The sequence below is a fragment of the Diadema antillarum genome, unplaced genomic scaffold, assembly GCF_040938485.1.
Source record: "Diadema antillarum isolate AM-2024a unplaced genomic scaffold, OU_Dant_1.0 seq00000604_RagTag, whole genome shotgun sequence".
Classification (NCBI taxonomy): domain Eukaryota; kingdom Metazoa; phylum Echinodermata; class Echinoidea; order Diadematoida; family Diadematidae; genus Diadema; species Diadema antillarum.
Genome location: NW_027271532.1, coordinates 464,904 through 477,522, shown reverse-complemented (window position 1 = coordinate 477,522; position 12,619 = coordinate 464,904). Strand labels below are relative to the sequence as shown.

The 12,619-nt window shown below is 41.0% G+C and overlaps 1 protein-coding gene across 1 annotated transcript in view; it reads right to left on the bottom strand.

Annotated features, from left to right (window-relative positions):
• Positions 1–229: 229 nt before the first annotated feature.
• LOC139735867 (major facilitator superfamily domain-containing protein 9-like) overlaps positions 230–12,619 on the bottom strand; it is a 28,844-nt gene continuing 16,454 nt past the window's right edge. The window contains exons 5-6 of the mRNA XM_071646614.1: positions 6,261–6,470; positions 230–1,446 (exon numbers count right to left, since the gene is read on the bottom strand). Of these exons, the coding sequence (XP_071502715.1) occupies positions 734–1,446; positions 6,261–6,470 (923 nt within the window). The 3' untranslated portion in view covers positions 230–733. The remainder of the gene's footprint in view (positions 1,447–6,260; positions 6,471–12,619) is intronic.

Here is a 12,619-nt window from a genome sequence, read left to right as displayed (position 1 = left end):
ACCATGAGAAAAAAACATTACCAAGTAGTCAAAACATATCCTGCCATATGCACCCAGCCATTGTTCACCCAGTGTTTTCTTGTTTGTTTTGTTTTGTTTTTTCATTGAAAATATAGGAAATGAACATTATCTATTTCACAGACAAGGTTGACAGTACTACAGCATTCGATAGTGAAGATATGATGAGATAATTTTCTCTTTTTCTTTAAAATGTTATAAAGCACACTGTCTAACAATATCAACATTCACTATCAGATGACTGGGTCTGATAGGCTTGTCAAACTTACAATCTTACCCACTGACAATTCATCTACTACACCACTCAAGGCACATGTGTTCGTGTTTTTGAAGGTTTTTCAGGGAGTCTTACTCAGTGAGTTGCACGTACCAACAAACTCACTGTTTTACGGCATTTCAGCAAATGATGGATGGAATGTGTCAACTGTTACATCACAAATCTTCATGATTTGACAAAAAGTTCCATGTAGAAAGACGGACAAACAGACAGACAGAAAGACAGGCACACAGAGATATATACAAATGTATTAATTCTCGGTATTATTAGTTAATTTCCTTGATAAAATGTTACCAACGTAAGATACCTATATTTTTCTAGAAAATACTTACAAAAATACAGGGCTCAGGCTGTTTGGCATGTTAGCCACCCTGTGAAATATAGATTAATATAATATTTTGTTTTCGCCGCCTTAAGGAGCAGCACTTGACATTGGTGTCAAGGATTTTTCTTGTCTTCGGACAGTCGTTGCTTCTGCCTCAAGTCCGTGACGGCCACGAGGGCGGTGTTTCCCAGCGAGACGACGAAGGAGAGGATGATGGGCCCGGACATGCTGACTTCTTGAGTGACCCCGGCCACGAGGGGCGAGACGGTGCGGCAGACTGACATCAGGGACTGGGACAGCCCCAGCATGGCCCCCGTGTCCTCCACTTTCCCGCGCTCGATGCTCAGGTTGGTGATGCAGACGCGGGCGGAGGCACTCGTCATGGACAGCAAGAAGTAGAGCGCCATGAAGATGTAGATGTTCGGCACGAAAACCAGCCCCACCAATGCAACTACACGGAGGATGTTCGCATGGAGGTACAGTCGCGGCACGTCGCCGTAGAGACGTACAAGATGCCCGACACCCAGAGCACAGCTGGCGCTCGCGATCGAGCCAAAGGAGATGATGCGGCCGTTTTCGGCGGGCGTTGTCTGGAACTTTTGCTCAAGGATGAGCATGAAGTTGCTGCGGAAGAGCGTCGCCGACAGCCCCTGGAGGAATCGCATGAAGAAGAGCTCGGGGCCAGAGCGGATGATATTACGAAAGGTCTGCAACGAGTTGCGGAAGTCGGCACTGAAGTCATCCTGCATGAAGTTCTTGACAGAGTCGGAGGTGGGTAGGCTGTTGCCACGGCAATGGTGATCTCTCAGGAAGAGAAGCACTACAACTGCACAGGGACATATCATGAAGTAATGAAGAACAGCGAAACATAGAAATTAGCTACCGTACTCTTCATTCATTCTGTCTTCATTCTCTCTATAATGAGGAGCAGATCAAATTGCATATCCTTTCAGTGGCAGCATATATTTCCACTGTAACATTTTACTCAGTTCATTGATGTGTACAATCATTACAGATCATTTGATGTGGGCTCCATAGCTATCACACATAAATCACTTACTGTACAGTAGTTTAATAGAGCAACATCTGAGCTATAGAAAAACAGCCAATACATTTGAAAAACTAGAGGGGCCGTCAAAGGTGGCAGACCCACGCCTTAGCGGTGCTACAGAGTAGTTGCAATAAATATACTATGAGGTCAAAACTACAAGGTCATATAGAATTTCTTACTTCACTTCCACCAAAACACTCTACAATAAACAAGGAAAAGTAGAAATTACGCGGTGCGTAAAATATGTCCCCGCCGGAAGTAGCATTTAGTAGCAAAATGTACAATATCGGTAAAAAATCAAGGTCAAAGGTCAAAGAAGTCAAAGGTCAAAATTCTGTGTAGAAGTTTTGAAGCCCTCACCTAGTGCCATCACAAAAAGCAAACGGAATCGAAATCGGGTTAGAAATGGCGAAGGAGTAGCATTTTGTAGCCAATGTACAATATAGGTCAAAAATCAAGGTCAAAGGTCAAAGAAGTCAAAGGTCAAAATTCTGTGTAGAAGTGTTAGCCCTCACCTAGTGCCATCACATAAAGAAAACGGAAATGAAATTGGGTTAGAAATGGCAAAGGAGTAGCATTTTGTAGCAAAATGTACAATGCAGGTCAAAAATCAAGGTCAAAGGTTAAAGAAGTCAAAGGTCAAAATTCTGTGTAGAAGTTTAGAAGCCCTCACCTAGTGCCATCACATAAAGCAAACGGAATCGAAATCGGGTTAGAAATGGCGAAGGAGTAGCATTTTGTAGCCAATGTACAATATAGGTAAAAAATCAAGGTCAAAGGTCAAAGAAGTCAAAGGTCAAAATTCTGTGTAGAAGTTTAGAAGCCCTCACCTAGTGCCATCACATAAAGCAAACGGAATTGAAATCGGGTTAGAAATGGCGAAGGAGTAGCATTTTGTAGCCAATGTACAAAAATTGTCATTCCTTTAATTACATACCCAAGTAAGAAATAATCTCACATCCGCATCTGGGAATCTACACCCTACAAGCAATGCTTCTATGTAGATTCCTCATATTTCACATGTTTTATTGTCTTATAAGCTGTACGTGACAATTCATCCAGGCTTTTGCATTGTGATGTTTATGTTTTATGTATTTGTCGAAATGTGGAATATGGAACAATAAAAAAAAAAAAAAAAAAAAAAAAAAAAAAAAAATAGGTAAAAAATCAAGGTCAAAGGTCAAAGAAGTCAAAGGTCAAAATTCTGTGTAGAAGTTTAGAAGTTTAAAATCAAGGTCAAAGGTCAAAGAAGTCAAAGGTCAAAATTCTGTGTAGAAGTTTAGAAGCCCTCACCTAGTGCCATCACATAAAGCAAACGGAATTGAAATCGGGTTAGAAATGGCGAAGGAGTAGCATTTTGTAGCCAATGTACAAAAATTGTCATTCCTTTAATTACATACCCAAGTAAGAAATAATCTCACATCCGCATCTGGGAATCTACACCCTACAAGCAATGCTTCTATGTAGATTCCTCATATTTCACATGTTTTATTGTCTTATAAGCTGTACGTGACAATTCATCCAGGCTTTTGTATTGTGATGTTTATGTTTTATGTATTTGTCGAAATGTGGAATATGGAACAATAAAAAAAAAAAAAAAAAAAAAAAAAGGTAAAAAATCAAGGTCAAAGGTCAAAGAAGTCAAAGGTCAAAATTCTGTGTAGAAGTTTAGAAGCCCTCACCTAGTGCCATCACATAAAGCAAACGGAATCGAAATCGGGTTAGAAATGGCGAAGGAGTAGCATTTTGTAGCCAATGTACAATATAGGTAAAAAATCAAGGTCAAAGGTCAAAGAAGTCAAAGGTCAAAATTCTGTGTAGAAGTTTTGAAGCCCTCACCTAGTGCCATCACATAAAGCAAACGGAATCGAAATCGGGTTAGAAATGGCGAAGGAGTAGCATTTTGAAGCAAAATGTACAATATAGGTCAACGGTCAAGGTCAAAGGTCACAACTGAAATTCTGTGTAGAAGTTTCAAAGCTCCCATGTAGTGCTATCATATAAAGCAAACAAAATCAAAATTGGCTCATAAATGACAGAGAAGTAGCAAATTGAACATTTTGATCACACACGGACGCACAGACAGACGGACGGACAGACAGACAGACGGACGGACACACGGACACACACACGTACGGAGCCCGTTTCATAGTCCCCTGCTCGAACTCGTTCGGCGGGGACAAAAAGAGTGCGAAGCAGTGATCTTGACATATATGGTGCTGTGTCCAAATTTCGCCCAGTGAGATAGTGCACTACGAAATGGAAGCATACACACTGCAGTGTGACTGGGACCGAGCAAAATTTTTCCGTGATTGAGGAATGTTCCTCCAACGAAAAAAAAAATCATTATCAATATGAACAAGGCAATCGCCAAATTGTGTCTCGCCCATTCGCGTACAAGGAATTAATATTTTTTATAACTCCCAGAAGTTAATTGACATGCTTATGACCTTTGACCTTGTGGTGACCTTCAACACCCTAAGGGACATCTACCATCCAAGTTTGGTCACAAACGGACAAAGGGATCAAAAGTAATGAGCCATAATCGAAACGCGCCATAAAAACTTAACATTGGGCCATAAAAATTTGTTGACCCCTTTCTGTGACCTTTGACCTTGTGATGACCTTTAACTTCCCAAGGGACATCTACCGTCCAAGTTTGGTCACAAATGGACATAGGGATCAAAAGTTATGAGCCACAATCAAAACGCGCCCTAAAAACATAACATTGGGCCCTAAAAGTTTGTTGACCCCTGTCTGTGACCTTTGACCTTGTGACGACCTTCACCTCCCCAAGGGACATCTTCCATCCAAGTTTGGTCACAAATGGACAAAGGGATCAAAAGTTATGAGCCACAAACGAAATGCGGCCTAAAAACTTAACATTGGGCCCTAAAAGTTTGTTGACCCCCGTCTGTAACCTTGTGGTTACCTTCAACTTCCCAAGAGACATCTACCATCACCCAAGTTTGATTGCCATTGTAACAACGTGTGCTGAGTTACGTGTGATAAGAGAGTCTTGCAAGTAAACTTTAACGTATGACCTCAAATGACCTTTGACCTTATCATGTGACCTCTTACGGCACCATAACATGAAGGTACCCCTAGTGCATCCATCACCCAAGTTTGATTGCCATTGTAGCAACATGTGTTGAGTTACGTGTGATAAGAGAGTCTTGCAAGTAAACTTTAATGTATGACCTCAAATGACCTTTGACCTTATCAAGTGACCTCTTACGGCACCATAACATGAAGGTACCCCCAGTGCATCCATCACCCAAGTTTGATTGCCATTGTAGCAACATGTGTCGAGTTACGTGTGATAAGAGTCTTGCAAGTAAACTTTAACGTATGACCTCAAATGACCTTTGACCTTATCCTGTGACCTCCAACTTCACCATAACATGAAGGTACCCCCAGTGCATCTATGACCCAAGTTAGGTTGTAATCCAAGCAACTTATATGAAGTTATTTGTCAAAAGAGAGTCTTGCAGGTAAAACTTTAACATAGAAAAGAGAGTCTTGCACATACTCTTTAATATATGACCTCAAATGACCTTTGACATCATCACATGACCTCCGACAACACCATAACATGAAGATACCCCTAGTGCTTCTATCACCCAAGTGTGGCTGCCATTGCTGTAACAGTTGCCAAGTTATGCATCATAAGAGAGTCTTGCAGGTAAACTTTAACATTTGTGACGGACGACGGACGGACGACGGACGGACGCCATTTGGATCCCTTAGTCTCGCCTTCAACTCCGGTGGGCGAGACAAAAATCACCAAATACGGGCCATTTTGTGACAACAGAAAATGAACTTCCACAAAATTTTCACAAGTTCTGAAGGACTAGTCCCTCAAACAAACATAAATTTCGAAATTCTTAAGAAGATTTGAGCAGCGAAGTCCGTCGTCTAGGAGTTCTGCTTATGTATCAAAGAGCATAGAAGCGCACGCACGCATAGCGCACTGCGTGCTCTTCTATACTCTTTGTTTCGTATGGTAGCGGAAAATGTGCAAAATAAGAAACGGGAAAATGTTCAGAGTGGTCACCCCATCATACTATTGTATGGGGTCAAAACTACAAGGTCACAAAGAATTTGCAGGGGTCAACTGATTATCACCAAAATCTAATCGATTCTTTCCTGTCAGTATCCAAACATTCCCTGAACATTTGGTACAAATCCGTTCACCCATTCTCTTGTAATCTTGTACACAAAGAGACAAACAAACATACGGAACCCTTTGCAAAACCCCAGCTGCTGATTTTCATTGGCGTGGGTAAAAAAAAAAAAAAAGATTGCGTTCATCTTGGTTTCCAATAATTCCACCATACTCAGCCAACACTTCACTGGCTGCATGCAAGCAAGCCAGCATCAAGTTTCAAGACAAAAGTAATTCAAATTTACCGCAACGACCTTAAACCAGCCAAAAAATCTCATCACTTGCACTTGACCCGGAGTAATCAGGTTTCATTGGACACTTGTATTCATTATTCCCCAATGCCAAGTTATGGTTACTGTTCAAAATGAAGGACATATTGGGTGGGGGTGGGGGGGAGAAAGCAACTTGTAGCCCTACTCACGGAAACAGAATGCGAAGATGGAAGACGTTGCTACGGTGACGATGAAGAAGCCGTTCTCCAGCTCGGCCAGGTGGCCTCCAACCAGGGGTCCGACGATGAAGCCCATGCTGGAGAAGCCATTGAAGTAGCCCAGGGTTTTGGCCCTCTCCTCCTTGGGTGTGGACTGGGTCAGGATCGCCTTGGTGATGGACACACTGTGCTTGAAGATGCCTGCATCAAGAAACGATAAGAGGGCGTCAAGATAATGATACTAGTTTGGTGGTGATAATGACAGTAACAATTATGGAAGTAATTGTTGTTATATCCTTTTTATCATTAATCTAAAATGATTTTATTATTATTGTTATTATTATTATTATTATCATTATTATTATTATTATTATTATTATCATCATCATCATCATATTTATTATTATCATTATCATTATCATTATTATCATTTCCATCATTGTCATTATTGTCATTATGTTCAAGATATACGCAATCACTTTTGATGCATATGTGTAGGTCAGTTGTATCACAAAACATCCTACCATATAACATTTTTGCAATAAAGCCTAAAACATAAGGAGATATCTCATTTTTTCTCATTAAACCATAACTGTCAATGGTTCAGTCTGGAAACATTCTTATCATAAATATTATTCACATTTTGTATAACAATACTTAACATCGATCATACTGGTTCAAACCGTTTTGAAGCACTGATGATGGGTTTTTGTTTCATCTGCAAATAAATGGTATTAGTTGGTTGCTATCCAAGCTCATGAATCAACAAATAAAAAAAAATGACCTCTTTATACACGATATCTCTGCATTTTGGGGTAAACCCCTTCCCAAACAATCACCTACAACAGCATAACATTCAACAAAGGCAAAGGCACTATCAGGGTCAAACCAATTCCCTATCCCCCACCCCCAACATGGCTAGCGTGACAAGCTAGTACAGCAAGCGTGGCTGCGTTGCATCAGTGGTCTTCCATGGTAACCTTATAGCCACTTGCTTCCCCACTCTCCCCTTGTCTCGCTCCCATATCAGTTATCAGTATGAGGAAATCTCGTGGCAGCACAGACCATCATTCTAGAGCCACTTGACACAGACCTGTTCTCTGAATACTGCATTCAGTGTACACTTATTCCAGGAAAGCCATTAAAAAAATAAAAAGAATATATCTATCTATCTATATATATATATATATATATATATATGTTGATAAGGTAGTCCACGTGTTGGCAAGATAAAAAGATAAGTAACAAAGCTGCAACAAAGTTCATGCTGTATTCACCAACGGTTTATTTCTTCACACAAATTTTCGGGCGTCTCGCCGCCCTTTCTCAAGTGTTGATACTGAGAGAACAATAACAAAATTAAGCCATAACAATATATTGCAACCGTGTTACCAAGGATGCGCGCTTTAACGCATCCATGCTAGGCAAATGTCTTCTATGGGCATGTCAGAAGAAGGGTCGTGTTTGGTCAAAAATCTACGCAATGCATTAACCCCATCGGAGTGAGGAATGTTCGTGTACAGACTGACGACATCCAAAGTGACTAGAGTGCAATTTGGAGGAAGCTGAATGTTGTCGAGTCTATTAAGAAAATCATTGGTATCTTTTACATAGCTCTCGACGTTATGTAAGACCCCTTGTAGATACTTGTCAATGAAAGCTGACATCGGTTCAGTAAGTGAACCTACACTGGAAACAATTGGCCGTCCAGGCGGAATGATCTTATGTTCTCTCGATAACTCAGTAATTTCGGAAGTTTCCAAATCTTCAGCATTTTCGTCAGTGGCATTTGCTACCATCGTCGGAAGTTTATGGATCTTAGGTAATGTGTAAAATCTACTAGTTACCGGCTTACTTGGTACAAGTTGTTTCGCTTCTCTCTTATCGATGTGTTTCAGGTTATTACAAAGAGTCTCAGCTTCCTTCGTGAACAAGCTCGTAGGGTCACTGTCAAGCTTCTTGTAGAATCTAGTGTCGGACAGTTGTCTTTCCGCCTCGGTGATGTAGTCCGCTGTATCCTGGATGGTGACGGCTCCCCCTTTGTCAGCAGGCTTAATCGTGATGTCAGCATTGTCACGCAGGGATCGGATGGCGTCTTGCTGCTTCCGTGATATGTTCGATGAGGGTTCCCGTTCAGTCTCCTTCAGCAGCTTGTCGAGGTGTCTCTCCACATTGCTCACAAACGAGTCGATGAAGGGGTTTCTTCCGCTGGGGACAGCAGGGCGTCGCTTTTGATAGACTAGTTTCCTCGTCGGCCTAGGTTGCGACGCTTCTTCTTCCTCTGCCACTGCCTCTGATTCTGGGCACCTGTTTGCCGCGCGGAGTTCGGTTCGGCGGATTTTTTGCGTGAACTGGAAAGTGTCGGCACACAGTTGCACTTTATCGAGTTGCCTGTTAGGGCAGAAAGACATACCGAGACCAAGTACGCTCTCCTCCCCTTCAGACAAAGTGTAACTCGATAAGTTAACAATAGGCCTATTATTCCTCTCACTGTCACTAGCAGGAGATCTAGTACCTGTACCAGCAAGGAATGTTGACTCCTCGCGTAGTTTCTCCAGCTTTTTTCTTTTGCGGGCCATGCATATTCTCAGGTGGTTATTGTAATGCGAGTCTATTTGTGTAATGACTCTTGTCGCGTCAGAGTTCTCGCTACGGAGGATGTTGATGAGTAGTTCTTTCTGCTTTCGTGATGTCTCCGTCAAACGCTTTTTCCTCTCGTAGGAATCTTTGAGAGCGGCGTTTCTCAGAAGAGCTGAGGCCTTGTTGACGATGTTGGTAGCGCGCTGGCTGTTGTACATTGATCGCATTGGGTTCTTCAGACGAAATCCTTTCGGTATCATATATATATATATATATATATATATATATATATATATGTTATATATATATATATAATACACATGTATATATACATGTATAGATATACTGTATCTATGCACAGACAAACAGACAGAGTGTGATATACATGTACACATATATACATGATATATCATCTACACACATATGCCAATATAATAATAATTCACAATATTTATAAGATATAGAGAAAATATACTTTTTCAATCTATAATTACATGTACATGTATACTATATAATTTGCACACAGATGTGTACAATAACACCTGATATCAACAATACATTGTTACCTCTGCCAAGGGAGGAGGTTATGTTTTTGTTACCGTTTGTTTGTTTGTTTGTCCGTGTGCAAAATAACTCAAAAAGTTGGGAACAAATTTTGATGAAACTTGCAGGAAAGGTTGAGAATGACACACAGAACAACAAATGATTAAATTTTGGTAGTGATCCGAAAACTTTAACGGATTTTATGAAGAATTTTCAATATTTTGGCAGGTAGGGTCAATGAACTTGGGAGTTCAAGCTGCGCATTTTTGATGTTTTCATACATGCACCTAAGTGCGTGCTCTAGTTTCTGCTAGGGCGAGGCGTGCCACGCAGTAGAGGGTTTATGATGTAACAAAGACTTCTAATTGGGAAATCGGGCGATTTTTCAACATTCGTGTGTATGAGTGGAAATCACTGATCACTATGGAAGAGCAAGAAAAGAGCAAAATCTTCGTAAGTTTTTCCCCGAGTGTCGTCCTACCTTGAGGTGGTATTCTGAAATCCTTCCAGGAAGAAATTATCACATTTCATGTGATAATGCGTTATATAAATGTTGTGAATTATCATTATTATAGCTGCTTGGCAGAGGTTTGCGCTCTCAGAGTGCTTTTCTAGTTGAATATGCTTTAAAATCATTCCAGATTGATCATCTGCATCAATGAACAGATGTCAAAGGTTCCTCTATTGTCACAGTACAACACCAATACCCAAATTATACAGGGGCATTCAGAGCGCTCTTGAATGCTCTCAGAGTGTTCCTATAAGAGCTCCCAAACCCCTCTGAACTCTATAACAACAGACAATCAGGTCCCAGTGTGCTCTTTATAGTCATACCCCTCTCCAAGACTAGGCGTAGGAACACTCCTGAAGCACTCTAAATGCTGTATAAACGGTCACTAACTATTGAGGGCTTTTTACACTTGTAAATTTTTGCTTAGCCCCGGACCAACGGTGGGGCTAAGGGGGGGGGGGGGGGGGGGGTCTTAGCCCCACCGTTGGTACGGGACTATCCTTAGCCCACTTTCTGTTTACACTCGTTTTTGCCAAAGTGGGCTAGCCCCACCGATAGTACGGTACTATCTGGCCCTGCAAAATAGCAGGGGTTAGCACCGCAATTGCGGTGCCAGAACGAAAAAATAATCCTGGGCTAAGCGACGGAGACGAAGTCCGACCCTCACTGACCAATCAGAAACGAGGTAATCAAGTGCTGCCGGTGCGTGCGTGTACGTGTACAGTACACAGCGTAATTATGAATATTCATGTGGTTTGGAAAGTCCGGGGCTAAGAAATACGAGTGTAAAAAGGTCAGTTTTCTCCTTAGCCCCGGACAAGAGATAGTACGGGACTAATTGGCGAGTGTAAAAAGCTGAAAAAATTGGTACGGGACTAACGATAGTCCTGGGTCAGAGAAAGTCCGGGGTTAAGAAACACAAGTGTAAAAATCCCTTTAGTGATCCGGAAGTAGAATGGTGTGCACTGCATGTGCCTACAGTTTGTATGATAGAAGTTCCCGCACACTCGAAGGTCACCACAATACCCTTCTCAGCCACTTCACATGTGGTCTCAGCAAGCAGCTATTCTCTGTATTAACGGACACAGATGGGCATATTCAAGTCGAAGCGCTTCCAGGAGTGCTCCTGGGCCCAACTTTGTGTGTATGAATGGGGTATGGGATGTCTTTTGGCTTTCTATTTGGAGGATGGGAGAGGATAGTTGAGGATAGATGAGGATGGGTGAGGATATGTGAGGATGGGTGAGGATAGGTAAGGATGAGAATCCGACTGCGATCTTGCAGAGAAGACGTTACTGGTCAACCTTTAAGGGAAATTTACCCAAATATACATGAGGATTAAGTGAATGTAGTAATTTCTGGAGAACATATCAGTGAAAATTCGAGGAAAATTGGATAATCCATTAAAAAGCTATGAATTTTTAAAGTTTTAGTGCCGCTACGACTGGAAGAGACGACTACTATAGCTTGTGACATCACATCAGAACAAGGATATAAAGAAGACATAAAGAGAATTTCACAAAATTTCAGTTTATTTGAAAAGTACATCCTGTTCTTTTGACTTGTTGCTAACATATATCAAGGGTACTATCATTTCCCCTGCTTTCTATTAAAAAGAGGAAAGTCAATTGCTCTTTCACTATGGTAGAAAAATGATATATTGTGAAATACTCTCTATATCTTCTTTATATCGTTGTTCTGGTGTGATGTCACAAGCTATAGTAGTCTTCACATCCAGCCGTAGCGGCACTAAAATTTTTTTAAAATTCATAACTTTTGAATGGATTATCTGATTTTCCTCAAACTTTCACTGATGTGTTCTAATTACCATTGCTGCATTCACTCCCATTGTTACACCTGAGTAGGTTGACTAACTTACAACTGAATCAAGTTTAGATTATTTCAGCAAATGCTGATGAAAAAGCATGGCAATTTACAGCCAACTGCTGGACACATTTCAATAGTTAAAGCTTGAGTAGAGAAATCCCTGTTCCTTCTGTAAAGTCATCCACTCAAAAACATAAGATATCCAATATTATAGTATGCATTTAAAGGAAAATGTACAATGTAAATCCTTGCAGTTATGTATACTTTGGCTACTATACTTTTGAAAATATCTTGCATCTTTCATTCATTCGTTAACAAAAAGAAAGTACTATACTTTCAGAGCAAACTAAACTTGTATGATCTTGAAAGAAGATTCTCTTTTACTCTCAGTGATATTACTGTAAGATCTGGGCACAATTCACCCATTCCTTCCAATGACATTTCATCTGACACAAAAACAGTAGCCAAAGGAAGCCAAAAGTAAACAGCAAAGCATGTACGAGATGGTGATGTCCACAACTCAAGTCGAGTGCACCTGCACAATTAAGCACCAGTTAATTTGTGTTACTGCATGCATCACAAATACTGTATACGCTATATATTTCGCGGGAGTTTTATTTTCGCGAATTTCGCGAGTCGGGAGCTATTCGCGAAATTAACAACACGCGAAAATATTACCTTCCAAAATGAATCCCTTGCCTTGATGATACGAACATTTCAGTACTAGTATACCATGTCACGGCTCACCGAACAAACCATACTGGCTAAGCTTGTTTACGCACGTCCACGTCTACTTACAAATACTGTAGAGAGCCAATCCATTATCGCAAGGGGACCACTCGTCAGAAATCTAGCGCGATGGACTTAACCACCTCAAAAATGTTGAATT